Raw genomic sequence first — 21,846 nt, forward strand, 5'->3', positions numbered from 1 at the left:
CATCAGATGAGTAAAGTTTTGGAATAGCCTTCGAAGGGAAGCAGTGGGGGCAAAAGATCTGTCTGGCTTTAAGATTAAACTCGATAAGTTTATGGAGGAGATGGTATGATGGGATAATATGGTTTTGGTATTTAAATATTCATGGTAAATAGATCCAATGGCCTGTGATGGGATATTAGATGGGGTGGGATCTGAGATACCCAGGAAAGAATTTTCTGTAGTATCTGGCTGGTGAATCTTGCCCTTATGCTCAGGGTTTAGCTGATCACCATATTTGGGGTCGGGAAGGAATTTTCCTCCAGGTCAGATTGGAAGAGGCCCTGGAGGTTTTTCACCTTCCTCTGTTGCATGGGGCAAGGGTTACTTGCTGGGGGATTCTCTGCTCCTTGAAGTCTTTAAACCACGATTTGAGGACTTCAATAGCTCAGACATAGGTGAGAGGTTTTTTGCAGGAGTGGTGGGTGAAATTCTGTGGCCTGCGTTGTGCAGAGGTCAGACGAGATGATCATAATGGTCCCTTCTGACCTAAATATCTATGAATCTAAGACATTTTTTTCAAAAATTCTCAGTACTGTAATAAATGTTAAATTTTCAGAATGGAGATGGGAAACTAGTGGTATTCCCCAAGGGTCAGTCCTACAACCAATCCTATTCAACTTCTTCATAAATGATATGGAGAAAGGGGTAAACAGTGAGGTGGCAAAATTTGCAGATGATACTGAATTGCTCAAGATACTTAAGACCATACCAGACTGTGAAGAACTTCAAAAAGATCTCGCAAAACTAAGTGATTGGGCAACAAAACGGCAAATGAAATTTAAGGTGGATAAATGCAAAGGAATGCACATTGGAAAAAATATCCCCAAGTCCACACACTGTGCAGCGGCTGTCAAAAAAAGCAAACGGAATGTGAGGAATCAATAAAAAAGGGATAAAGAATAAGATGGAGAATATCTTATTGACCTTATATAAATCCCGGGTGCACCCACAGCTTGGATACTGCACACAGATATGGTCCCCTCATCTCAAAAAAGATATACTGGCATTAGAAAAGGTTCAGAAAAGGGCAACTAAAATGATTAGGGGTTTGGAACGAGTCCCATATGAGAAGAGATTAAAGAGGCTAGGCCTTTTCAGCTTGGAAAAGAGGAGACTGTGGAGAAAGTGAAAAAAGGAAATGTTATTTACTTGCTCCCATGATATAAGAACTAGGAGCCACCAAATTAAATTAATGGGCAGGAGGTTTAAAACAAAGAAAAGGAAGTTCTTCTTCACTCAGTCAACCTGTGGAACTCCTTGCCTGAGGAGCTTGTGAAGGCTGGGACTATAACAGGGTATAAAAGAGAACTGGATCCATTCATGGAGGTTAAGTCCATTAATGGTGATTAGCCAGGATGGGTAAGGAATGGTGTCCCTAGCCTCTGTTTGTCAGAGGGTGGAGATGGATGGCAGGAGAGAGATCACTTGATCGTTACCTGTTCGGTTCACTCCCTCTGGGGCAACTGGCATTGGCCACTGTTGGTAGACAGGATACTGGGCTGGATGGACCTTTGGTCTGACCCAGGAAGGCCATTCCTATGTTCTTATGTAATTGGATTTCCTGATTACCCATTTAAACATCTCATCCCTCTTTGAAGCCTGAGACGTTCTTGGCCACATTGATATCTTGTGGCTGCGAGTTCCATAGCCTACTTGAGCATTATGTGATTTCACAATTCTGACCTTCATACAGACACTCTTTCTGGTCACACACTTCTGAGTTGGCCCATTGTATCATGATGCCCATAAACACAAAGCAAGTGCATGGAAAAGACGGTCATTTTATTTATCTGCCCTGCATTGGAGATATTTATAAACATGTTTCATTGCCTCACGGATATACTTTTTATTTTCTCCACTCCTGAGACTTCAAATTATTCCACTCTCTCTTTCCAGCACATGGGATAAATTCTTAGTGCCAGGTTCTTAATTCAATAATCATGACTTCTACTGGGTTGCTCCAGATTTACATGTGTAAATTCAGTCAGAACCGGGCTCCGTTAACTTTCCCTTACCATATGCTCCCAGTGATACACTCTGACCCACAAGAATCCCCCCAAGGGAAGCTGAAGTGCTTTGCCTGGCCAATGTTAACTGAAGCCTGAGCATTCGATCTTCCTCACAGGACCTGCATCCTCTCCCCATGCTCGGGTCTATAGATACTTGGCAAGTTACAAGCTTACACAGGCAGTTACTTCAGCTGGGCGGGAGAGGAATTGGCGTCACAAATGGGTGAATATGCAAACACTACTTTTGCACTAATACCCATTTACACATCTGTAGTTTAGCACACACCTGTCAACCCATTCCTTCCCCTCTGATCTTCTTTCAGGGATGATTTCTCAGCTTACAGTGGGACTTAAAATGCATGGTTTGTCATCTGGATTTCTTCAGTATCTGAAAAGATCGCAGTGTCTCAGCCTTCATTCAGTCCCTTGTCAGCAAACAGAAGTCTAATAGCTCCTCTGTCCCTGGGTTAATAGCTGACTGGTTCTCCTCAGGTTCTCTTCTGTCAGTCTGTAGCCCATATCCAGAGTGGTAACAACTCTTGGAGTCAGGATAGAAAATATTCATTCCCTGAGCTCTGACTCACTCGTACATCGTAACCCCAGCACCGGTTATGCATCCATGATGAGGGTTTGCAGGAAGTGGATTTGAAAGTCAAATGCATGAGTATTCATGGAAATGGAACTTCATTTCCCACATGAAAGTAGTTAATTGCTCTCTTTCTCACTTGCACTTTGACTGTCTCTGTCCTGTATTCATAAACTATGTGGCATCTGGGAACAGCATTGTGACAGATATGGAGCTGAGCTGCCATAATGAATGTGTATGTTAAACCCAGTTCTTGGGATGTTTGCTGTAGAGCTATACTGTGTTAACATTTGTGATGTTTATATTATGGCTCTATTGGGTGAAACCAATATGGATCTTCCTAGTTTCATAGCAGGCTGCTGGAAAACAAGCAAGAAGGGAAGCAATAGCTCAGGAAAAGCCATCGCTCAGTCACCACCCCAGGGAGGTCAAGAAAAACAAAAAAGCTACAAACTGGGAAGAGCCCAGCAGCATTCCACAGCTTGTTTTGCCAGTTCTGTCAGTCTGTCCAGAGGTGGGGCAGCTGTTGTGAGAATCTCTTCAGACTGACAGGCACAGACACTGCTGGGAAGTCTGAAGGCTCTCAGCCTGTCTGGGTCCCCTTCAGAGCAGAAGGGCTTGGGTTCAGAGACCTGTACAGATTGCTGTTTTAAAACCCTCTGATTCTCCCATGTTCCACTTTCTTCCTGCTTTTCGGATTCAACAGTATTTTGGTTCTCAAAGGCTGGCTGGTCTCTCATCTCACCACTGGTCACAGACTCCCGCAGTGTGCTGTAGCCCAGAGCCTAGTCTGAGGGTGGGAGAATCGTGGGATTCCACCGCATGAGAGGGAAGACTACAAGGCCTGACATCTGGCATTCAAAGACCAGAGCGGGGACAGAGATACTGGAAGCCCTGTAACTCTGAGGGGTAGCTACAGTATAGAAATGCTGGAGCCCCCAGCCAGTCAGGAAATGGAAATATGCCCTAACATTTTGTGGGTGAGGAATGAAATTTGGGCATAGGAGGAAGGATTTCCAGCACTTTGCCCAAAAAAGAGGTGACCCACCTCGACAGAGTACTCCATTTTCTATTCTTACTTATTCTATTTCTACTCTATCTCGCTCTATCTATTCTATTGATCTGCAATGACTGCTACTATTATTAGGCTATACTTGTTCTTCTTGAACTTTAAGTTTCAAAGGAAATAGGTGAAGCTTGGTTTCCCTAAGTTTTTATTCTTTGTTTATTAGATTTTGATTTTAAGTTTAAGTTAGTCAAGTAAACCCTAAGTTCGCTTCAATAGCTCATAGCATTTGTGTCTTCTATGGACTGCATCCCTCACTCAAGAATTGAGAAACCTGAACCGCAAGGCTGTTCCTCTGTCTCTTACCACCAGGTTATAAAGGAAGGGTGTGAGTACATTAAGCAAAGCTTTGTTGCATATAATACCATATTATCAAATGTATCTTTTGAATAGCAGTAATTCAATTGTAACTTTGAAACTCTGAGTATTTTACCATTGACTTACTATTATTGATTTTAAGAAAAAGTCTTTAAGGCTATATCTGTCTCAGCGTGAGCTTCCCGTCATACCCCGAGGGTCCTTTGTAAATTCTGTGGAGCCTGATTTGAAACCTGCCAACATACCCAGTTCCTGCTTGGCGTGGAGCTGCTGACACCAGAGGTCTTCATCCAAAAGGACACGGAGTCATCGGAGAGGTGGCACAGGCAGCAGGCAGTCTCTGTTCAGACGGGGAGGCAGGTGTCTTTATGAAGATGCCGGCACAGTCCCCTGGGGGCCACTTGGCCAACAGGGAACCTCAGCTGCTTGGTTTCATGCGCATCAGCTTTAACCCCGTCATGGCCAATGGCAAACTGCAGGAGGCCAAATCACAGGGGATTTGTGGAGATGCTACCCAACTGGACTGCAGGCCAGCCCTGCTGCAGGCTCTGCTCCTGGACTCCAGGCTTGTCATCACTGTTTATGCTTCCAATTAGTCTCAAGGCTACCTCGAGGGCAGCTGAGCAGTAACAATGATCATAGAATTATAGAATCACAGAAGATTCGGTTGGAAGGGACCTCTGAACTTCATTTAGTCCTATCCCCTGCTCAAAGCAGGACCAACACCAACTAAATCATCCCAGCCAGGGCTTTGTTAAGACGGGCCTTAAAAACCTCCAAGGATGGAGATTCCACCACCTCCCTAGGTAACCCATGCCAGTGCTTCACCTCCCTCCTAGTAAACCAGTGTTTCCCAATATCCAACCTAGACCTCCCCCACTGAAATTTGAGACCATTGCTCCTTGTTCTGTCAGCTGCCACCACTGACAACAGCCAAGCCCCATCCTCTTTGGAACCCCCTTCAGGTAGTTGAAATGTAGTATAAAGTCCCCCTTCAAATCCCCACCTCTGCAGGTAAAATATGTCCAGTTCATTTGGCCTCTCCTCAGAGGTTATGTGCCCCAGACCCCCTAATCATTTTCTTTGCTCTCCACTGGACTATCTTCAATTTGTCCACATCCCTTCTGTAGTGGGGGGAACCAAAACTGGATGCAATACTCCAGACGTGGCCTCACCAGTGATGAATAGAGAGGAATAATCACCTCCATCTGCTGGCAATGCTCCTACTAATACAGCCCAATATGCCATTGTCCTTCTTGGCAACAAGGGCACACTGCTGACTCATATCCAGCTTCTTGTCCGCTGTAACCCCCAGGTTCTTTTCTGCAGAATTGCTGCTTAGCCAGTCGGTCCCCAGCCTGTAGCGGTGCCTGGGATTCCTCCTTACTAAGTACAGGACTCTGCACTTGTCCTTGTTGAGACTCATCAGATTTCTTTTGGCCCAATCCTCAAAATTTGTGTAGGTCACTCTGGGCCCTATCCCTACCCTCCAGCGTATCTACCTCTCCCGAAGCTTTTTGTCATCTGGAAACTTGATGAGGGTGCAATTCGTCCCATCATCCAGATCTTTGATAAAGGTGTTGAACAAAACCTGCCCCAGGACCGACTCTTGGAGCATTCCGATTGCTACTGGCTGCCAACTAGACATCGAGCCGTTGATCAATATCCATTGAGCCGGACAATCTAGCCACCTTATAGTCCATTCATCTAATCCTTACTTCTTTAACTTTCTGTCAAGAATACTGTGGGAGAACGTATCAAAAGCTTTGCTAAAGTCAAGGAATAACACGTCCACTGCTTTCCCCATATCCACAGAGCCAGTTATCTCATCAGAGAAGGCAATCAGTTTGGTCAGAATGGACTTGCCCTTGGTGAATCCATGTTGACTGTTCCTGATTACCTTCCTCTATTCCAAGTGTTTCAGAATGGATTCCTGCAGGACCTGCTCCATGATTTTGCCAGGGACTGAAGTGATGCTGACCAGTCTGTAGTTCCCCGGGTTCTCTTTCTTCCCTTTTTTAAGTACGGGCACTATATTTGCCTTTTTCCAATCATCCGGGACCTCCCCCAATCGCCACGAATTTTCAGAGATAATGGCCAATGGCCATTTCATGGGGTCAACAAGCTGGTGGACAAGGGGCATTCAGTGGATATAGTGTCCTGAGTTTTATCACAGTCCCTCAGCAAAGATTCTTAAGCAAATTAAGATGTCAGGGGATAAGAGGAAAAACAACAAGGAGTCCTTGTGGCACCTTAGAGACTAACAAATTTATTTGGGAATAAGCTTTTGTGGGCTAAAACCCACTTCATCAGATGCCTGGAGTGAAATATACAGCAAGCAGAATATATATCAAAGCACATGAAAAGATGGGAATTGCCTTACCAAGTGGGGGGGTGGGTCAGTGCTAACGAGCCAATTCAATTAAGGTGGAAGTGTTCTGTTCTCAACAGTTGACAAGAAGGGGTGAATACCAAGGGAAGGAAAATGCTAATGAGGCCAGTGGAATCAGGGTGGCCCATTTCCAACAGCTGACAAGAAGGAAAATTACTTTGTGTAGGGAATTTCTTCTCATGGATTGGTAACTGGTTAAAAGACAGGAAATAAAGGGTAGAGATAAATAGTCAGTTTCAGAATGGAGAGAGGTAAATAGTGGTGTCCCCCGGGGTGTCTGTCCTGGGACCAGTCCTATTCAACATCTTCATAAATGATCTGGAAAAAGGGGTAAAGGGTGAGGTGGTAAAATTTGCAGATGATAGAAAACAGCTCAACATAGTTAAGTCCCAAGCAGACTGCAAAACACTTCTGAATGATTTCACAAAATTGCATGACTGGGCAACAAAATGGCAGATGAAATTCAATGGTGATAAATGCAAAGTAACGCACACTGGAAAACATAATCTCCACTACACATATAAGATGTTGGAGTCTAAATTAGCTGTTACCACTAAAGAAAGAGATCCCGGAGTAATTGTGAAGAGTTCCCTGAAAACATCCACTCAATGTGCAGCGGCAGTCAAAAAAAAAATACCAAAATGTTGAGAATCATGAAGAAAAGGAGAGATAATAAGACAGAAAATATAAATCCATGGTATGCCCACATCTTGAATACTGTGTGCAGATGTGGTTACCCTATCTAAAAAAAGATATATTGGAATTGGAAAAGGTTCAGAAAAGGGCAAGAAAAAGGAATAGGTGAATGGAACGGCTGCCATGTGAGGAGAGATTAATAAGACTGGGACTTTTCAGCTGGAAAAGAGACAACTAAGGGGGGTATGACAGAGGTCTATAAAATCATGACTGGCATGGAAAAAGTAGATAAGGAAGTGTTATTTACTCCTCCTCATAACACAAGATCTAGGTGGCAGCAAATGAAATCAATAGGCAGAAGGTTTAAAACAAACAAAAGGAAGTATTTTTTTCACATAACACACAGTCAACCTGTGGAACTCCTTGCCAGAGAATGTCATGAAGGCCAGGACAATAACAGGGTTCAAAAAAGAACTAGATAAATTCATGGAGGATAGGTCTATCAATCTATATTGACCAGGTTTGGTAGGGATGGTGTCCCTAGCCTCCTTTTGCCAGAGGCTGGGAATTGGGAGACAGGAGATGGGTCACTTGATGATTATCTGTTCCATGCACCGCTACAGGCTGAGGACCGACTGGATAAGCATCAGTTCTGCAGAAAAGGATCTGGGGATTACAGTGCATGAGAAGCTGGATATGAGTCAACATTGTGCCCTTGTAGCCAAGAAGGCCAACTGACTATTGGGCTTTATTAGTCGGAGCATTGCGAGGAGATCGAGGGAAGTGATTATTCTCCTCTACTCAGCACTGGTGAGGCCACACCTGGAGTACGGCCTCCAGTTTTGGTCCCCCCACTACAGAAGGGATGTGGACAAATTGGAGAGTGTCCAGAGGAGGGCAATGAAAATGATTAGGGGGCTGGGGCACATGACTTATGAGGAGAAGCTGAGGGAACTGGGATTATTTAGTCTGCAGAAGAGAAGAGTGAGGGGGGATATGACAGCAGCCTTCAACTACCTGAAGGGGGGTTCCAAAGAGGATGCAGCTAGGTTGTTCTCAATGGTTGCAGCTGACAGAACAAGAAGCAATGGTCTCAAGTTGCAGTTGGGGAGGTCTAGGTCGGATATTAGTAAACACTATTTCACTCGGAGGGAGGTGAAGCACTGGCATGGGTTATCTAGGGAGGTGGTGGAATCTCCATCCTTGGAGGTTTTTAAGACTTGGCTTGACAAAGCCCTGGCTGGAATGATTTAGTTGGTGTTGATCCAGCTTTGAGCAGGGGATTGTCTAGACAATCTCCTGAGTCTCTTCCAACCCTAATATTCTAGGATTCTATGATCATTCTCGTAGATTGGTGAGGCATGATTTCCCTTTACAAAAAACATGTTTACTCTCCCCCCCGCCCCCCCCAAATTAAATTCAACTATATGTCTGACAATTTTGTTCTTTACTGTAGTTTCAACCAGTTTGCCCACGACTGAAATTAGTCTTACCAGCCTGTAATTGCTGGGATCATCTCTGCAGCCCTTTTTAAAAATTGGCTTCAAAATTAGCTACCCTCCAGTCTTTTGGTACAGAAGCTAAGTGATAGGTTCCAAACCATAGTTCGTAGTTCTGCAATTTCACATTTGAGTGTGTGGTAGGGTGCCCATTGGTCCCGTTTTGGCTTGTACAGTCCCTTAGTTAAGTCCTCTCACAGCTGACCTGACATTTTTTTCCAAAAGAGGCTTTTGTCCCATATGCTCTTGCTGACTTCCTAAGTGCTAACAGGAGAAACGTCTGTTCCTGTCAAAACGGTGGGGAGCAGAGGAATGTTCGTTGGAGACGAATGGAGATGCCAGCTCCCCGTATGGGGAAGGCAGAGCTGGAGGCAGGGAAGCAGGTTCCAGCCACAGGAGACAGCTTGTACAGGAGGGGACGGGGGTGGCCTCTGGCGAGCAGCTGGGTGTCTCCTGTTTTCTCTTAGGAAATATGGTAACCCTAAAGGACTGCCCAATGTGGGAGTGCTGCCACCCTGGGGTGTGTCCTATAGCACAAGGGAGAGAGGCTGATGCTGGGCTGGAAAACAGACACCGTAAATAACTGAGATTCAAACTGAAATGTTCCCCTTTCACCCATTTATTCAGGAGGAGTTGTCATAGGAAACGGATCATTTTTCTCTGAAAGCTCAGCTGCCATGGTGCTGCTCAGCTGCAGCTGCCTGGATCCCCAAGAGAAATTGGAGGCTTTTCATCTGCCTGGTCCTTATAACATCAATGAAGGTTGCACTGACGGAGTCTATGGCTGCACAGTGGGTATGGAAATGTCAGAACCTCCTGACCAGTCTGTGGCTGGGGTATTGTGCCCCTCAGCTACTCTACCCAGCCCTCCCATCTCTTTTCAGTCCCCTCCACCCTGTACCATACCCCTTCAGCAGATCCTGTGGCAGTGGCTGCTGTGACAGGCCTGGTAGCAGATCTCTGATGAACCTGTGCTAGCAGGGAGCTGGAGAGGGTCCTAGAGCAGTTGTGGAGGCCCAGAGACTGGGGTGGTTGGGCCTGTCTACCAGTGGATCACTGAGATCTGTGCCGAACTCTGGGGATCCCTGGAGGCTGGGTCCTCCTTTTCATTCCTCAGGGAAAAGGTAAGGAAAGCTATCCACAGAACAATCCCAGGGAAATTTCCCTGTACGGAGCCTTGTGGAAGCTCCCTTCCATGGCCTGCACCCTGGGTTTGTAATTCAGGAAAGGGGGCTGCCGGGGAGAAATCAGGTCGCATACTGTTATTCTATTTTAGTTTATTTCAGCACCATCACACCTCTGACAGCATCATAGTACCACTTGGCCACCCCGAGGTAGCCATGTGACTAATCGGAACCATATGAAGAGTGATGACCAGGAGTGGATTAACCATGAAACAAACCGTGTGGTGACAGGGGTCCCTCAACAACAGGAGGGGCTCACAAAATGCAGGAGAAATCTCATCTGACAATCTGTCCCCGAGTCCTGGCTGGAGGCGTAGCAGGCCTCAGGCAGGCAGCCTGCTTGCATGCTGTGGCTGGTGGCCCCATGCCACGTCCAGTAGCAACCAACTGCTGGCACGTCTCTGTGCACCCCTGGAATGGGGTGGGAGGTGTGACGGTGCCCCCATAAGGCTTTATGGAAATATGCTTATAAATATATATGATATAACTTGAATATGTTCTAGGCAACATATGCCATGTAATATATCTATGTAAAGGTTTTGATCTACTGAATCTATTAATCCTATTTGTATGCATGTCTCCTTTCTGTATTCAAAGTTATCAATATTGGCCATATACTGGCTTGATTTCTAAATAACCTCAGTAGAGCATTTGGTCAGTCCCTGGAGAAAGGAATTCACAAAGTTAAGTGCCCAATCAAGAAGCACTTAAGGAACAATGCATCCTGAAAGGCTCCAGTCCACAAAAGAAATCTTCCTGGAGACATTCAAGATGCCACGTGGGCAATGACTTCTGTCTGTCAAAACAGTGAGTCATGCTTGGACATGTGACTGGCCCAGGTGACTCCAGAACTCCATCTTGGAGCTGGACTGTATTCAGTTTGATTCAACATAGACTTTTGCCATTGGTCACGACAGGGGTTAAAGCTGGTGCGTGCAAAGCCAGGCAGCTGACATTCCCTGATGGCCAAGTGGCCCCCGAGGGACTGTGCCGGCAGGCTTCATAAAGACAGTTGCCTCCCTATGTGAATAGAGACTGCCTGCTGCTGATGCAAACGCTCCGATGACTCCTTGTCCTTTAGGGTGAAGACCTCTGGTGTCAGCGGCTCCCTTCTAGCAGGAATTGGGTATGTTGGCAGGTTTCACTGTCTTTAAAACGTGAAGTGGAGGGGAAAGGCTGGAAGCTGTTTCCATTGGCAGATGTTCTGTGCAGTGGCAGAGGACACAGCGGGGCTGTCGGGTGACTCAGTGAGGGGTTTCGAAGATAGGCAGCGCTAGGCAGCTTGGGAACCGTGCTCCACGGTGGGTTCTTCAAGCTACACAGAAATCTGACATTCAAAGTGAGCTCAGACTATGAAAATTCCCATTCCCTGCATCAGGATTTCTCCATGGGTCCTATGTCTAGATGCCATGTTCTCTGGGTTCGATCCTGCCAGTGGCTGAGCGAGAGGAGATCCCACGGATTATCAGTGACTAGTTCCCAAATCGCCTCAGGTTTATTTGCTTCTGGAATTGTATTCAGCAAATGCATTTTGAAAGGTTTTATTGTCTGGCTCGATTGTGAACTCAGGAATTCAGAGTTGCATTGCTCTGTGGTAACAGGTCCGATAGGGTGTATGTCTGTTTCCTGAATGGCTGAGGGCTATAGAATCTCTGCCCTGTAGAAACCCCTCAGAGTTACAGGGCTCGCAGCATCTCCGTCCTCTCTCTGGTTTCCTAGTGCCATTTTCAAAGATTTTACTCTCTGGCTCAATTGTGAATGCAGGAATTCAGAGCTGCAGATTCTCTGTGTACAGGCTGCAGACTGACAGAACAGAACCTGAAGAGACCCAGTCAGCTGTGAACCCAGGGACAGGGCAGCTACTAGACTTTTGTTTGCTGACAAGCGACTAAATGAGGGTTGAGACACTGCGATCTTTTCAGATTCTGAAGAAATCTATATGACAGACGCTCCATTTTAAGTCCCACTGTATCCTGAGAAATCATAGAATATTAAGGTTGGAAGAGACCTCAGGAGGTCATCTAGTCCAATCCCCTGCTCAAAGCAGGACCAATCCCCAACTAAATCATCTCCGCCAGGGCTTTGTCAAGCCGGGCCTTAAAAACCTCAAAGGATGGAGATTCCACCACCTCCCCAGGTAACCCGTGCCAGTGCTTCAGCACCCTCCTCATGAAATAATGTGTGTATTAAAGTACAGATGTGTAAATGTTATGTCAAAATTTCGCATTGTAATACAAATATTACAAATCAAACTTTCATGACATTCCTGTACGTTGAAAGCCAGCAGTAGCATTGTTGGAATCTCTACAAGAAAGAGTCGTGGAATCTTTACTGCTTAATGGCTTTTGCTTTAGAAAGTATTTCGGAATTACTCCACATACTGGTTGCAATGGGTTTCTGCTACTGACTCTTTGTTCAGTGAGCAGTTGTATGATACTGTCTTCTGGTAACTGACCAGAAGTTGTTTCTAACACTTACATTCAGGGTCATGTACACACTCCCTCTGCAAATCTCTCTTTCAGTAGTATAGAGTATATATCACCTCTTACACGAGCATGGCAGAAGTAACTTGGACACTGGACTGGATATTAGGGAAATCCTAGTGTTTACACACGTCACCCATGTCTGACGCCAACCCCTCCCCCATCCAGCTGAAGTAACTGTCCATGTTAGCTTATAACTTGCCAGATAACTATAATCCCTTGCATGGGGAGAGGATGCAGGTCCTATGAGGATGAAGAGAAGGCTGTAGGATGATCCACATCTCCGGATTCAGACAACACTATTCAGGCAAAGCACTTCAACTTCTCTTGGAGGGATTCCTGGGGCTCAGATTGTATCACCGGGAGCATTTGGTAAGGGAAAGTTCATAGTTCCCAGTTCTGATCAAATTTACACATTTAAATAGAGAGTGATACAGTTGAAGCCACTATTATTGAATTAAGATCGTGGCCCTACAAATTTATCCCATGTACCTTAAGAGACAGTGGCATAATTTGTACTCTAAGAAGGTGAAAAAATTATATATAATGTAACCCTGCTGCCAGTCAGAGTTGGCAGCAACAAGGGCCGGGTTCAGTATCTAGGGGTTCCATTCCAATGACACAATGCAAAACCAGCTCGAGCCCCCACCCAGTGACCTGGGACAAATATATACCACCCCCCTGGGCACGTCCAAGAGGCAATACTTCCCCTCTCACAAGCACAGAGTCTGAGTGTAGCAAAGAGCCTTTTAATAACAGAGGGAAATAATGTGGAATTATTTGGGGGAAACACCACCAACAGGATTCATAACACAACCCATGAGCAAAAAACCCACCCCAAGCAAACTGGGACGTGTTCTTTCCCTTTTGTTCTTGAGTCCAGCAACCCAAAATCACTCAAAGTCCCAAAAGTCCAACAACCCAAAAGTCTCTGTCCCTGCTCAGGGCAGCCTCAGTGTTCAAAAGTTTATCTGCAGAGTTTTACCACCAAACCTGGGTGGAGATGTGGTGGGCAGGGGGTTAAGGGGCACCTTACGTGGTCCAAAGCTGATTGCCCCACCTCTCCATGGGGCTCCGCTCTGCTAGCCACCCCCATGAGCTGCTCCAGGCATCCGACAAACTGCTCTGCTCTACCAGCCGCTCTCCTCTGCCAGCCATCCCACAAACTGCTTTGCAATATATCTTCAGGCTCCCCCACTACTTAACACGACACTCAGTTATTTCAGCTCTCAGTAAGTTTAGCTCTTTTGTGATTTTACCTTGTAGTAGGGGAGCCTCAGTACTACTGCACCATTAACCCAAAATGAATTCAGCTCAGCAGTCTATAACAAAACTCCAAAGAGAATCAAAATTAGCTCTGACCGTCCACAGTGAAGGAAACGCAAATAACATGTAATACCTTCACCAGAGGACCCATACCACCAAGTATTAATATCTGTCCCTATCCTCTCTCCAGTCACTGGGTTTTGGAACCCATGACCCTTGCCTAGCGAGTGCTGCTTAGTTGATGGTGAGTCCCTCCATTATAACAAAAGGGCAAGTACAGTTCCACTGTCCTTGATTCACATAATCAGGATAATAACAGTTTATTCCTGCCCCAATAACAGAGAAACTGGGGCTCTTAGAGCAGCCAAAGTGACCACTAGGCAGGGTGGGTGTGCCTATGCAAATGAGATCAGCCACTGAAGTTCTTTTCCACAACCCACCATGACTCGCCACCAGATGTCAGGGTAGAGCTCATCCTGACTCTTCTTACATATATATATAAAGAGGCAATGAAACACGTTTATAAATAGCTTCAATGCAGGGCAGATAAATACAATGACCATTTTCACCATGCACTTGCCATGTGTTTCCACACATGTCATGATACAATGGGCCATACTCAGAAGTTAAGAGCCAGAAAGAGTGTCTCTGCGAAGGTCACAATTGTAAAATAACAGCGTTCAAGTAGGCTGCAGAACTCAAAGTCACAAGATATCAATGGGGCCAAGAGCTTGGAACCTTTCAAAGAGTGACTGGGTGTGTATATAGGTAACCAGAAAATACAATTCCAGTACTGAGGATTGTTTTAAAAAGTCTAGGAAGGGCCCACAACCTTCCTGATTTATACCACAAAATATTTCTTACTAGTGGGTGTTGAGGGACCGTTTTCCTGGGAGCAGGTCATCTCATAGCTGCCTATTATAGGGCTTCTTGCACCTTCCACTGAAGCATCGAGAACTGGCTACTGGATACTGAGCTATATGGACTGCAGGTCCAGTCTGGCAGAGCCTATCTTCTTAACCGTGGTGTAAATCCAAGACTATGTTTTTGCTGATCTTCCTTGAGCTCCTGGGAGACTCTAGGTTTGCACAGAGATCAGAATGATGTCCCATTAAATATCACCTTGTCACCTGTTCTTTTTCCTTTCAGGAAGGAAAGTCCAAAACTCTTGGGACCTGCTATGTACATTATGTCAGCTGTCAATGACACCAAACTCAACTCTGCAATGTTCCTTCTCACTGGCGTAACTGGGCAGGAAGACATCCATCTCTGGATCTCTATCCCCTTCTGCTTCATTTACGTTTTTTCAATATTGGGAAATTCAACCATTCTGTTCATTATAAAAACAGATCCAAGCCTCCATGAGCCCATGTACATTTTCCTTTCTATGTTGGCCGTCACAGATCTTGGCTTATTGATATCCACCATACCAACAATACTGGGTATGTACTTGTTTAACTCTAGGGAGATCAGCCTCGATGCCTGTTTTGCCCAGCTGTTCTTCATCCACTCATTTGCAATCATTGAATCCTCCATACTCTTGTTGATGGCATTTGACCGCTTTGTAGCAATCTCTAACCCACTGAGATATGCTTCCATCTTAACCCTGCCGAGAATATTCAAGATGGGACTGGTATGCGTGCTAAGAGGGGTGGCCGTATCATTCCCATTCCCCTTCCTCCTGAAACGGTTCCAATATTGTCGAGTCAATGTCCTCTCCCATTCCTACTGCCTGCACCAGGATGTCATGAAGCTGGCTTGTTCGGATATCACAGTCAACTACATCTATGGCTTGTTTCTTACAGCCTCCACAGTGGGGTTTGATTTACTGCCCATCTTCCTCTCTTATGTGATGATCCTCAAAACGGTGCTGAGTGTTGCATCCCACACGGAGTGCCTCAGGGCCCTGAACACCTGCGTCTCCCACCTCTGTGCCGTCCTGCTCTTCTACACACCGGATATCGGCTTGGCTTTGATACACAGATTGGGGAAGGGCTCTTCTCCCTTACTACAGATTGTCCTGGGCTACATCTACCTCCTCGTCCCGCCCCTGATGAACCCAATCGTGTACAGTGTGAATAGCAAACATCTTCGTGGGAGGATAATCAGAGTGTTCGTCAAGTGAAAGGTCAATGCTGGCTCCAGTGCTGCTGACCTGGGAGATGAAAAACATGGGCCACCTATTCCTTGTTGGACCCTTACATCTGAGAAGACATGAGCTACTGATCTCCAGTCTGTAGAGAGAGGTTCAGACAGTGTTTAAGGTCTGGAGCAATGGGAGAGGGGCAGTGAGGGAGGACAGCTCACTGCGGGATGGAGACCAAGGCAGTCAGCAGCATTTACAAAGGGCTTGTCTACACTACCAAGTTTTGTCAATGAAACTTATGTCGACACAAAAAAATTGACAAAAGCAAAGTCACCAAAGCGAGTCTACATTTGCTCCCTCTGTCAACAGATTGTGTCCACATTCAGGGCACCATTCTCGGGGGCAATGCATTGTGAGTATGTATCCCACAGTGCCTGGTGACACCATTCTGATGTTGCACCCTATAATGCTTTCTGGAAATGTGCTCATGAATGTAAATATGACATAACTGGAATATGTTTGATTCTGCCTATGCCATGTAACATAGCCCTGTAAAGGTTATGATCTACTGAATATATCCATCCTATTTGTATGCATGTGTCATTATTGTGTTTGAAGTTATGAATAGTGGCTGTGTACTTGTTTGATTTTAAGTAGCCTTCGTAAGGCATTTGGTCAGCTTCTTAAGAAAGGAATTTGCAAGTTAAGTGTCCAATCAAGAAACACTTAATTGACAATGGAACCTTGGAAGACTCCAATCCACATAAAAAGCCTACTTGTGATGTTCAAGGTAGCATGTGAAGAATGGCTGCCACCTGTAAAGTTCTGAGTCATGCAGGGACATGTGACATGCCCATGTGACTCAAAAATTGCAGCTTGTAACTGGATTCTGCATAGGAGAGAGAAGGGGTTTCCACCCACAAGAGAAAATCAATTTAAGCCTGAGGGAGACCCCTCCATTTTATCTTCAGCTAACTCAAGAGATAGCCTTTCCACCCCCAAAGGATACCTGAAAGAAACTGGAACAAAGAACAATAACCACAGGGGTGTGAGTGATTGCTGGACCCAGACTAGAAGGAGGCTAGTCTGTCAAAGAAACTTACTGTAACATCTCTGAGGGTGAGATTTCATCTGTAATCATTTTCTTACTGTACTAGGTTTCAACTTGCGTGCTTTATTATATTTTGCTTGGTAATTCACTTTGTTCTGTCTGTTATTACTTGGAACCACTTAAATCCTACTGTTTGTACTTCTGTTAACTTATTAATTAATGCAGAGTTTGTATTAATACCTGTGGTGGGTATTAATACAGCCGACTGTCAGGTCCCTACTGGTGCCACTTGCCACTCTGCTGTGACCTCTGCAGGTCAGTCACTTAGGGATTGCTGACTCATATTTTCAGCTTTTAAGAGGTTAGTCACAAATGCTGTCCCCCCACAAGTGATTTCATCTCTCATTTGAGTACTTAAAAGAAAAGGAGGCTCTTAATGGAGCCTATTCAGCTCTATCGTTGAATAGTGGGAAGGAACAAGTTAAACCAGACTGGGGACACTATGTTAAACCTGTCCCCATCCCTCTCACAGGACTCTGGCATTTGAGTCCCTGGCTTAGCGAGGTCCTTTCAGCTGAGCGTAACCCCCTCATTTGGGAGACATTAAGCACAGTTTCTCTCCCCTTTGTTCATACAATAAAGACAATAACATTGACAACATTTCATTACCCCTGCATTCAGTACTGCAGTGATTTGTAATCTAAGACTGTCAAGGTTCCTCCCCCACTCTGAACTCTAGGGTACAGATGTGGGGACCTGCATGAAAAAAACCTCCTAAGCTTATATTTACCAGCTTAGGTCAAAACTTCCCCAAGGTACAAAATATTCCCCCCGTTGTCCTTGGACTGGCCGCTACCACCACCAAACTAATACTGGTTACTGGGGAAGAGCTGTTTGGACGCGTCTTTCCCCCCAAAATACTTCCCAAAACCCTGCACCCCACTTCCTGGACAAGGTTTGGTAAAAAGCCTCACCAATTTGCCTAGGTGACTACAGACCCAGACCCTTGGATCTTAAGAACAATGAACAATCCTCCCAACACTTGCACCCCCCCTTTCCTGGGAAATGTTGGATAAAAAGCCTCACCAATTTGCCTAGGTGACCACAGACCCAAACCCTTGGATCTGAGAACAATGAAAAAAGCATTCAGTTTTTTACAAGAAGACTTTTAATAAAAAATAGAAGTAAATAGAAATAAAGAAATCCCCCCTGTAAAATCAGGATGGTAGATATCTTACAGGGTAATTAGATTCAAAAACATAGAGAACCCCTCTAGGCAAAACCTTAAGTTACAAAAAAGATACACAGACAGAAATAGTTATTCTATTCAGCACAATGCTTTTCTCAGCCATTTAAAGAAATCATAATCTAACACATACCTAGCTAGATTACTTACTAAAAGTTCTAAGACTCCATTCCTGGTCTATCCCCGGCCAAGACGACTACAGACAGACACAGACCCTTTGTTTCTCTCCCTCCTCCCAGCTTTTGAAAGTATCTTGTCTCCTCATTGGTCATTTTGGTCAGGTGCCAGCGAGGTTACCTTTAGCTTCTTAACCCTTTACAGGTGAGAGGAGCTTTCCCCTGGCCAGGAGGGATTTCAAAGGGGTTTACCCTTCCCTTTATATTTATGACAAAGACCAACCAAAGTTGATCACTTTGAGCAGTAGTGCTCTATCTGCTGGATATCTAGGCAAACCAAGAGTGTTCATGTAAATACTGTTTGAAGACTCTCTCATTCCCAGCTAGCTGTCAGGGGAGAACTCATTCAGACCCTGCTTACAGAGGCTTATGCACCGAACACTATGTTGGGGTCACATGTCATAAAAGGGGACTGGGCTCATGGACCCAGGAGGTCCCTTAGAGGCCTATGTCCCTACGGACCACATTCACCCATTTTGGGTCACACTGGGAGCTCATGTGGAGTTGCTTGCCCACTATAACCCCCCTGCTCCATGCCCTGGCCAATGGATTTGTCCCTCAGTAGATTCAGAAGAAAGCATAACTTAGCATTATCGTCTGGAAAAGGAATTGTTCTTGGGTTCCTGTTTAGTGATGTCACAGCAGTTTAATTCCCTGAGTTTCTGGTAATCTCAGCATGTTGAGCTGCCAGCTGCCCCCTCCCCAGCCTCTAGCCCCAGAGAGGAAGGATGGTTCAGGGTTGAAGTGCTGGCCTGGGAGTCAGAGGAACTGGCTTCAGTTCCAGGCTCTTCCACAGACTTCTTCTGCGACCTTGGGCAACTCACCTAATCCCTATGGGCTGCAGCCACAGGTGTTTTGGTACGGCTCAATGTGAAGGTGTACAGTAGAAACAAGAGATGCAGGCCATCCTTACTAGATGGAGGACCCAATGCTGGGAAGCAGTGACTCTGAAAAAGACTTGGGGTCTGAAGTGGGGTGGCTGCCCCACTCCAATAAGCAGGGGATAAAAGCAGCCAAGCTAGGCTGATTGGGGAAGCAGCCACAGTGGTGGCCAGCTCAATTAGGGCCCAGCTGGCCCTGATAAGAGGGCTGTGGGCCAGAAGCTGGAGGAGTCTCACTCTAGCCCTGGAGTGGGAAGGGCTAGCTGCCTGGGAGCAAGGTACCTGAAGAGGAGCAGTGCTGGGGAAGGGAAAGGGAGCTTAGGAGCTCCAGACTCGTAAACCCTCAGGCTGCAGGCCTTGTTGATGGCCTACAAAAGGTACTGGGGCTGCACAGGGGCAGCCCGGGGATAGGTAAAGGCAGCAGGTCCTAACCCCTTGCCAATGATGAGTGGCCATTACACACTTCAGTCTGCCCCAGTGAGCAGGAACTAGATGATGATTGGCAGTAGCCACTGAGGCAAGGTGGGCATAGAAGTATAACCATGCTGGTTCTGGTGGGACCCAACTGAGAGTGCCAATTCAGGATAAATTGCTTCAAGCAGGGCAGTTACAGCCCAACGCTGGAGTTTTCCACCTCTAAGGCAAACCAAACAAGCCAGACAGAGAGGACTTTGGTTTGGTTTGGTTTGCTAGCGGAGGGCAACAAAAATGATTAGGGGACTGGAACACATGAGTTATGAGGAGAGGCTGAGGGAACTGGGGATGTTTAGTCTACAGAAGAGAAGAATGAGGGGGGATTTGATAGCTGCTTTCAACGACCTGAAAGGGGGTTCCAAAGAGGATGGCTTTCTAGACTGTTCTCAGTGGTAGCAGATGACAGAACAAGGAGTAATGGTCTCAAGTTGCAATGGGGGAGATTTTGGTTGGATATTAGGAAAAACTTTTTCACTAAGAGGGTGGTGAAACACTGGAATGCGTTACCTAGGGAGGTGGTGGAATCTTCTTCCTTGGAAGTTTTTAAGGTCAGGCTTGACAAAGCCCTGGCTGGGATGATTTAATTGGGGATCGGTCCTGCTTTGAGCAGGGGGTTGGACTAGATGACCTCCTGAGGTCCTTTCCGACCCTGATATTCTATGATTCTATGATTCTATTCTATGATTTACCCCACTGCCTATGCACAAGTCACACAAGCAATTCCCTTGGACACTCCAGTTTCCCAGTATCACCGCCAGTGCCACTCGTTAAGGGGATAAATGGTTATGGAAACCAATACCCCAATAAAAGAAAAAAAGTTCTCTCTATCCCAAAGGACCAAGCCCCAGACCCAGGTCAAATAATAACTTAGATCTTACCCCAAATACACATTTATAGTCAATTCTTTTATTAACTAAACTAAAATTTATTGAAAAAGAAAGGTTTCAGAGTAACAGCCGTGTTAGTCTGTATTCGCAAAAAGAAAAAGAGTACTTGTGGCACCTTAGAGACTAACCAATTTATTTGAGCATGCTCATGCTCATGCTCAAATAAATTGGTTAGTCTCTAAGGTGCCACAAGTACTCCTTTTCTTTTTTTGAAAAAGAAAAGAGAGAGAGAGTGTTGGTTAAAAGATCAATATACATACAGACTTGAGTTCAATTCTTGAGGTTCAGCTATATAGCAGAACTGAGCTTGCAGTTGCCAAAAGTTCTTTTAGAAATAGTCGATAGGTTATAGTCCAATGTCCATATTCACAGTGACTCCAGTCAGTGACGGGGGATCTCAATCCTTATGGCTTAAGGTTTCCCCCTCTTGAAACCCAAAACAGATCTGAGGTGAAGAAAGATCGTGTCCCAAGGTTTTTGTACATTTTCTGCAGCCATTTGGCCTGAGAAAACAATAGGCTTAACTTTTCTTCTTCCAAACATCCTGGCAATTAGCACAGAATAAATTATCCATTAAACAGTTCAGACACAGGTTATCACAACCTCAAAGAGACATAGACAATAATACTATTTCACTCAAGTATCTTCCTAAATGTTAATATTCCTTTTTTGATCTTTGAATCAAAACTATAGCAATAGACAAGACTTGTTTGCTTACATCACAAGATCTGAGCAAACCTCTACTCTTCTATCTCTAACAATACAGGCTGCATTTCAAAGCTCTATTCATTTACAGATCTTTCTAACCAGTCCTTAAAGTTCGGCCATAGGTCAGGTCAGTCTGAGAGTTAATTAACACTTTCTGGCCCTGTCACCTTTCAATGAGATATATTACACTCATAACGTCACAAGAGGGCTGAGGGTTCCCCTGGAAGGGGAGACCCAGAACATGGGGGTACTGCTGGGGCAGAACCCCAAGATAAAGGGGCACTGGGGTCCAGGAGGGACACGGGGCCTGAGGCAGGCGAGCCACCAGCCTGAAGAGGGCTCTCCAGGCTCTAATTGAGCTAATTCCCAGGAAGATCAGCAGGAGGCGTCGCACCAGTGAGTCTTCACATCGCTACAGGGTCATAGTAGATAAGCAGCTGAACATTAGCTCCCAATGCAAAACTATGGTTGAAAAAGCTAGTGCAATCAGTGATGTATAACAGGGGAGTCATGAGTAGGAGCAATGAGTTAATTTTACCTCTATCTTTGGCAGTAGTGCAACTACTTCTGGGATATTATGCCCAGTTCTGGTGTCTACAATTCAAGGATGTTGATAAATTAAAGAGAATTCAGAGAAGAGCCACAAGAATGATTAAAGGATTAGAAAACCTGCTTCCCAGTGAGAGACTGAAGGAGTTCAGTCTGTTTAGTTTAACGAAGATAAGGTGAAGGGGTGACTTGATCACAGGCTGTAAGTATCTGCATGGGGAACAGAGGCTTAACCATGGGCTTTTCAATCTAGCAGAGACAGTTATAACAGGATCCAATGGCAGGAAGCTGAAGCTAGACACATTCAGAC

At 45.4% G+C, this 21,846-nt stretch overlaps 1 protein-coding gene across 1 annotated transcript; it reads left to right on the forward strand.

Moving 5' to 3' along the window:
• The first annotated feature begins 14,637 nt into the window (after positions 1 to 14,637).
• On the forward strand, positions 14,638 to 15,603 carry LOC125644940 (olfactory receptor 51G2-like). Its single transcript, XM_048869882.2, has one exon. It carries the CDS (start codon positions 14,659 to 14,661, stop codon positions 15,601 to 15,603), a length of 945 nt encoding a protein of 314 aa, XP_048725839.2. The 5' UTR covers positions 14,638 to 14,658.
• Positions 15,604 to 21,846: the final 6,243 nt, after the last annotated feature.

The sequence above is a fragment of the Caretta caretta genome, chromosome 1 (genome assembly GCF_965140235.1).
Source record: "Caretta caretta isolate rCarCar2 chromosome 1, rCarCar1.hap1, whole genome shotgun sequence".
NCBI classification, from domain to species: domain Eukaryota; kingdom Metazoa; phylum Chordata; order Testudines; family Cheloniidae; genus Caretta; species Caretta caretta.